General features: G+C 39.8%; 1 protein-coding gene across 1 annotated transcript; it reads right to left on the reverse strand.

The window, feature by feature from the left end:
* Positions 1–202: 202 nt before the first annotated feature.
* MRPL15 (mitochondrial ribosomal protein L15) lies at positions 203–7,013 on the reverse strand. Its single transcript, XM_044245588.1, is given in 5 exon segments — positions 203–799; positions 1,246–1,369; positions 4,537–4,702; positions 5,501–5,655; positions 6,669–7,013. Coding segments are annotated over 5 exon segments (1,128 nt in total). The 3' UTR covers positions 203–461.
* Positions 7,014–8,125: the final 1,112 nt, after the last annotated feature.

Raw genomic sequence — 8,125 nt, forward strand, 5'->3', positions numbered from 1 at the left:
GAGTATGCTTTTCCCTCTCCCTCTGTGATCTCTTTTGCTCTCATCCTCTCTCAAATAAATACCTTAAAAAAAAAAAAAAAAACTATTAAAAAAAAAAAAGTCAATCCCATTCCACCTGCACATTCATTCTGATTTACAAGAACAGAAACAAAAGACCTGGACAAAAAGATCACGAAAAAATGAACAAGAGATACCCTAAAAGTTACCATCTTCCTCTGGCAGAAAACCAGGGAGTTTGTTTCTTTAATTGAGAAAGAACCCACACAGATTCAGTTCCCCTACGTAGCCCTTGCTTATCCCATTTTTTATTTCAATTTTAGACAAAAATGGAAATAGGGCTACATAGAAAATTAACATCAACATCTAGAGAATCACAAGTCAAGACAAGATGATGAGAAATATGTATGTTTCAGTCCATTTTCTTCCAGAACTTTTACAACTCTGCTTTCTTGGAAGGAAATTCATGAACTGTAATACTTGAGGAGATTTTCATCTGTAGGTTTTAAGATTTTCTTATCTGCCATATTCACCACCCATCCAGGCGCAAGACCAAAGAAAATCTGCCTTGGATCCTTTCGAGTACTAAGCATTTTGAAGAGTTCATCTTTAGTGATATCAGGTAAAACATAGCCATACTTCTTGGCAAGTTCAAGTCTCGCCTCAGGAAATTTGGCAGGATCAGCCAGGTAACCACGATTCTTTGCATCAGTATAATACGGTACCAGTGCTTCCGGTGGAAGCATTCGTTTTGGAATGGGTTGTCCACGTAGAAAGAATGGAACAGGTTTGCACAGAATTTCTGAAAAAAAATTAAATAAAAAAGAGATACAAATAATGGCTATACACATATGATTTTCTTTTTAATTATTTCTGAATACTGCCAAGAACTTCATTCAAGAACTTTTTTTTTTATTAAATAGGTTTATCTTAAGTAAGCAAATTGATATACTTCATTTTCAAATATTTGCATCTTGAAAATCAAAGTTATCCCTGGGTTACCAACAATTACTGAATTTCTAAACACAGGTAACATCAAATGGAAGTCCCATATTTAGAAACAAAAAACTTTATGACATACTGACTGAGGTATATTAGAAGAAATCACACCATTAACAGGAGGCCCTAAAACAGAAATCTGAGGTATCTAAACCACAAGTCAAAGAGCTGGGAATACTTTTAAAATCCTCAAGTAAAAGCTGGCAGGAGACAAAGAGGGAGAAGAAAGGGACTGCAGGACGACCTTACCTAGACTTCTGGGGTCATAGAAGGCTGTAGTAACAACACCACCATTTTTTTCGATTGCAGCAATGGCTAATTCTGAAGCCAACTGTACTTCAATATTAACTTTTGCCGTAAAGGTGTCAGCACCCTGTAATAGGTCAAAGCAAAGTCTGTTTGTAGACATCATGGCTAAAAGTAAGCATGGCACGCTTCCTTTTTACACTGCATTTTCTCCTCCAAAATGCTTATAATGCAACAGTACATACCTCTGCATTAAGGTCCTACCAAACAATATGCAGTTGTTTTTTTTTTTTAATATGTTTTTAGGCCACTTTGTTTTACCAATTTTCATCCTCCATAAGCAGGGATGACTACATTTTCATCTTATCTATTTAGCAAATAGCAATATAAGCATCCATCTCCAGCACTTCATTAATAGTAGACTATTTAATCCTAACAACCTAATGATGAAATTATTGCTAGGCCAACTTCATAGATGGGGACACCAAAGCACAGAAAGGTTAAGTAACTTGTCAAGATCACACAGCTAGGAATTTTTTTTTTTTTTTTTAAGTTTTATTTCTTTCTTTTAGAGAGAGAGAGAGATAGAGAGTGAGTCTTAAGTAGACTCTGTACTGGGCACCAAGCCCCACACGAGGCTCAATCCCAAGACCCTAAGACCAGGACCCAAGCCAAAACCATGAGTCAGGAGGCAAAACCAACCCAGGCGCCCCTCACACAGTTAGAATTCTAACACAGGGGTCTAGTCACAGCACCTGGGTTCTTAAACACAACATTCTGCCATACTGAAATGAAAAAAAACTTACCTTCCTCATCCTTTAGTTAGCAAAAGACCAAGAGATTATTAGCAAGTGGACAAGTGGGCTGGAATCTTCTGAAGAACAAAACCTCTGACGACAGGGGCACCTAGTAGGCTCAGTCAATACAGCATATGACTCTTGATCTTGGGGTTGTAAATTCGAGTCCCATTTTGGGTATAGGGATTACTTAAAAATAAAATGTTGAAAAAAAAATCTGACAACAGGGGCGCCTGGGTGGCTCAGTGGATTAAAACCTCTGGCTTCGGCTCAGGTCATGGTCCAGGGGTCCTTGGATCGAGCCCCACATCAGGCTCTCTGCTCTGTGGGAGCCTGCTTCCTCTTCTCTCTCTGCCTGCCTCTCTGCCTATTTGTGGTCTCTCTCTGTCAAATAAATAAATAAAATCTTTAAAAAATAAAAACAATTTTTTAAAAATCTGACAACAGTATCTGACCTTGGAGGGATCAGCCCACTCTAGGAAAAAAAGGCATAGGAATACAACAGAGATTCACTTTACATTTGCTATTGATTTTATTACAGACTCTAAAAGGACAAAAATATAAGTCTACTTTTCCCTAGTACAGTCAATACTAAAAAATGTAGAACTGAACTTTCCAAAATCCTGTTTTTAGTCACTTTTATTAGGATGCACCACATTTTACTCTAATTTCAAAACAGATTCTAATTAGGGGCGCCTGGGTGGCTCAGTGGGTTAAAGCCTCTGCCTTCGGCTCAGGTCATGATCTCAGGGTCCTGGGATCGAGCCCCGCATCGGGCTCTCTGCTCGACGGGGAGCCTGCTTCCTCCTCTCTCTCTCTGTCTACTTGAGATCTCTGCCTATCAAATAAATAAATAAAATCTTTAAAAAAAAAAAACAAAACAGATTCTAATTAAAAGATGCTGGTATTATCATTCTTTTTGTGATGACAGAATTTTTCTGCTATTGTGGTGGTTGAAACAAGCTGGCTCCCAATCAAGTTCCTTTTATTAATTATGAAGTTTTCATGTATTTCAAAAATATTCCATCAGTGCTAAGACACATTTTCTCACATTTTTTTCCATCCATGATACTGGTCTGCATTTTCAGAATCAATGGCCCCTTTGACTCAATAAAATAAGGTCTTGTCATATTATTCGTGAATTTTAATAACTACTCTAAATTGCCCAACTATTTCCCTATTCTTGGGCATTAGAGTTAGTTCCAGCATTTTCAGTATTATAATAGCATTTTTAGGAATGTCTTTTTATTAGTTAGGTTTCTTTTAGTATTCCTTGAAAACATATGTTCTGAAGTTGGTAATTTTGTGCTGAAAGAGTAAAACAGTCTTATTACCCATTACTTATGGCAAATCTGAAATCCAGAAAAGGTTGCCCTGGTATAGTTTTCAGGATTATTTTCCTTATTTAATATAGACACTGAAAACTGTTGGAATGTAGCATTTATTGGCTAACAAAGTCAAAGATTTTTCCTTATTAATTTACATGTGTATTCCCTTATACAGCCAGAATAGAATACTGAGACTTGAGTATTTTGTATTCTCTTTTCAAATCATTTTATTTGGAAAACTTTTATCCATGAGGGTTCACTTTTTCAAAGGACTCTTAAAGGTTTTTCCATAAACACATGCTTCCCTCTAGTGGACATGACATTACTTACATAACTGTATCACTGACTTAGAAAAAACAAAAGTATTAATGAACAAGTTTAATTGTTGATGAAACTCTTGGCCAATTTCTATAAATAGAAAACTTTGTTGCAACTGGAACTGGATTTGATTCATTCCTTTTCTCCATAACTAATTATCATGATCCAGTATTTCCAATAGTGAAAATATAGCAATGAACCAAAGTACTTGTCCTCAAAGAACTTACACTATAGTGAAGAAGGGAGTGAAAACATAAATGCCCTACTTGATAATAAAGGTCAGGTAGCCATATATTCAAAGAAAAGTACTTTGGGCAAGGTAAAGCAGACAAAAGTATGACTGTTGTGGGGGGTGGGGGGCAGTGGTGAGAATTCTTTTACAAAAGGATGTCAAAAAAGATCTTCCTGATAGGGCACTTAACAGAGAACCAAAGGGACTGAGGGACCAAGCTGAACAGATACACGATAAAGAACCCCAGAAACAGAGTACAAAGGTCCCTCAATACAGCATGCCAACTTCCTCAAAATACAATCACTACGGGGCACCTGGGTGGCTCAGTGGGTTAAGTCTCTGCCTTTGGCTCAGGTCATGATCTTAGGGTCTTGGGATCGAGCCCCACATCGGGCTTTCCACTCAGCGGGGAGCCTGTTTCCCCCTCTCTCTGCCTGCTTGTGATCTCTCTCTCTCTCTGTCAAATAAATGAATAAAATCTTTAAAAAAAAAATACAATCACTACTATGTATGGGGTTTTTGACAACTCAAAAGAAAAAAATTTAAAAAGCAGAGTACTGATTATATGAAATTCAGATACAGCCTTCTATTAACACTAAAAAATCTAGCCCAGACTTACCTCCTCTACCAGTTGGACACCATAATCCCGTTTAAGTGGCTGGACAGTCACACCTCTCCCATTGACAAGCTGAGTTAAGTCAATAGGCTGAGTAGGATCCACTCGACCCAAATCAATTAGATATTGCAATCTATTGAGACTCAAAGGCTGATACTGGCGTCTGAAGCTACAAAACAAAGTAACAATTGGAAAACTCAGTCAAGCTTATCTTCCTAAAATTTCTTCAAATCAACTCAAAGCTTTGTCCTGTATTTTCCTCCATCAATTTAGATGACTTAACAAAATAAAACCCTCCTGGGGCACCTGGGTAGCTCAGTGGGTTAGGGTCTTTGCCTTCGGCTTAGGTCATGATCCCGGGGTCTGGGATTGAGCCCCATGTCAGGCTCTCTGTGGGGAACCTGCTTCCCCCTCCAGCCTGCCTCTCTGCCTACTTATGATCTCTTTCTCTGTCAAATAAAATCTTAAAATAAAATAAAATAAAACCCTCCTGAGTACAACAGAAATATAATATTGCTTGATTTTTGCTAGTGAAACAAAACTAGTATTTCATTTCACTAAAATAACTTGCCACTTCCATTTACTTCACTCATTTAAACAAATTTGTCAAAAATGTAACCCTTTACTCGAATGATGCATTAATGGAGCTCAAAGTAACAAGAGTAGTTTTCCTTTACTGAGTGACTAAAATTTTCCAAATTTTTATATATATTGTTGCTCAGCCTCTAACCAACCACAGAAGCAGGCATTCCTATCTCCATTTGCAGGTCTGAGTACAAAGTCTGTGCTTTTTTTCCTACTAATCCAGCTGAAATTTCATTACCAAAAATATTTCAGAGAAACAGCAACAAAAGTTTGTTTCAAAGTGAATTCAAATTTCTACCAAGCTATTTTTTTGTTTTGTTTTGTTTTGGTGATTGAGAGTGAAAATTAGGGATTTTTACTTTAAAAAGCAAAGCAATCTCACCTATGACCTTCATTAAACCCGTATTTTGGGATTCGAAGGTAAAATGGAGTCTGGCCTCCTTCAAAACCCAGTCTGGGCCGGGTTCCTCTCTGACGCTCTCCTTTATGGCCTCGACCACATTTCCTACCTCTTCTCTGACCTCTTCGTCGTCTTTCCTAGGAGGACAGAAGAGAGTTTTGTATGATCTGCAGCTGCATTTTTAAATTGTATTTTATCTTTTCACCACCTATTTTTTTGTGATGATGCCATTCATTTATTCAGTCAATCAGTACTGGCTAACACTACTATGTGTCAAGCACTGTTCTGTTTCTCTAACCCCCAAACACTCTTAAGTTAGCATCTTTGCCTCTAAAGATGTAGTGAATTCTTGTAACCGAAGTCCAAGCTGTGTTTCAAAGGCAAAGTCCCAAGGATGGGATGGACCTAAGAATTCTGTGATAGACTGCAACTGAAAAAAATCCTAGAATCAAACATCCCCAACAAACAAGGTTTATACCGTATTCTGAAACATTTATTTTGGAATTGTAAATACATTAGCGTTATGCATGTATATTATTGAAACATTAATTTGTACAGAAAATATTTTTCTAAAATTAACTTTCTCTCACTTCCTGAAAACAAGTAACTGATTTCTTAAAAATGACAGCATATCCCCGTGCCTGGCTCGTCAGTGGGCCAGGCAAGCGACCCCTGATCTCAAGGTTGTAAATTAGAGCCTCACATCGGGTGCAGAGATTACTTAAAAATAAAAGCTTTCAAAAATTAGATAAATAAAAGGCAGTATGTCAACAGCTTTTCTATCTATATTCAGTGATTTGCAGAGGCATTTACCCTAATCAGTTAAAATCTTTCCCACGAAAATAAAGATACTAAGAACATAACTTCATTTTAAATTCAATTTTCACTGAGACTATCATTTTGTAGTTTGTGTGACTTCACTCCTCCGCCCTAATTAACGTAATTATGGTTTAAAATATAAAACTTACTAAGAATTGGGGCCATATGGGAAGACTCTCCTCTGTGCAGGTAAGGAGAACAAGGGTTCGGCAACCCTAGTTCATCCCAACACCCTTTTGGAAAAAAGAGCCCCGGAAAACGACGGGGAGGGAATGGCCGCTTCCATCGTCCCATCCCCCAGCGATTCCCCGCACCGCCACCAGCTAGTTACCGGTTTCCTGGAGCCCGGATTCGGCTTTAGGTTGGCTAAGCTCACACGGGGCAGAGCCCGGAGCAGGTCCAGGGCCCGAGAGCCTGCGCCCTGCACCCTGCCAGCCATTAGCAGCAGGGACAAGACCCTCCAAGGTCGCGGGGGTGGTCTCAAAGCCCACGTGGTCTCCCGGAGCTCCTTTACGGCCGTAGCACCGCCCCTGTCGTACCGCAGGAATTGCTGAACTTTCTGTCGCACGCCGCGCCAGTGTCCCGGAGTAATTGGATAGCGTCGGGCGTTATGCAACATTGTTGTCTCAGTGTTTCTCGACGTTTCTTGTTTTTAGTTCACTGGTGGTGTGAGCATAGTTAAAGATCGTGCGTTGGCCTCGTCTCTGAACGTACGTTTTCTCCCGCTTCGTAAATGCACGCATTGAAAACGCTGTGCGGTAGGGAATCTTTGAGTCAGTGTTTGGCCTGGAATATTTTGTCCTGGGGTCTTGTAGTCCTTGTGAGGCAGTGTGTTTCCTGAGCTCCACGTAGAGCCTGGAATAAAATAACGTGAGCGCTAAACCATGAGTTTTGAACTAAGGTTTTTTTTTTTTTTAAGGTTTTATTTATTTGTTTGACAGGCAGAGATTACTAGTAGGCAGAGAGGCAGAGAGAGAGGAGGAAGCAGGCTCCCCACTGAGCAGAGAGCCCAATGCGGGGCTCCATCCCAGGACCCTGGGATCATGACCTGAGCTGAAGGCAGAGGCTTTAACCCACTGAGCCACCCAGGCGCCCCTGAACTTCGTTTTAATTACACGCTATGAGATACGAAAATAATACCCAAGATCAGTTTTTTTAAAGGCCTGGCAGGGGCGCCGGGGTGACTGTAGGTTGAGCATCGGACTGGTGGTTTTAGCTCAGGTCACGATCACCAGGTCCTGGGATGAGCACCACGCCCCGCCCCACCCTGGGCTCCTGCTCAGCCGGGTGTCTGCTTGATTTTTTTCCTTCCCTCCTGTCTCTTCTCCCGCTTGAGCGCGCCTTCGCACGCTCGCTCGCTCTCTCTGGAATAAGTAAATCTTTAAAAAAGAAAATAAAATGCCAACCTGTGAATAAGACTTAAACTGTGCGTTCTTTTTCCTGTTTACCTACAGATACTGCCTTGGCGGAAACACTGAGATAACTAACTTCACTTACTATTTAAAATGTTAGGAGCCATATGGGCGCTGTGTGTCAAATGCGTTGAGTCAGCCTGATTAGATTTTCCTGAAAAACCAGTCCTAGAGGTAGATGTTTGTATTTTTACACTCGGGGAAGGTAAGGCTCGGAAGTCAAGTAGTTGGACCAAGATCTGACAACAAACCGCGGAGCCAGGATTCACTTGCACTGCCTCCTTACAAAGTAGTAGGTTTTTTTTTTTTAATATAAAATTGCAGCCCAAAACACATACCATTATTTTCACTCAAAAAATAATCAGCTTCCCTATTT

The sequence above is a fragment of the Neovison vison genome, chromosome 4 (assembly GCF_020171115.1).
Source record: "Neovison vison isolate M4711 chromosome 4, ASM_NN_V1, whole genome shotgun sequence".
Classification (NCBI taxonomy): Eukaryota; Metazoa; Chordata; class Mammalia; order Carnivora; family Mustelidae; genus Neogale; species Neogale vison.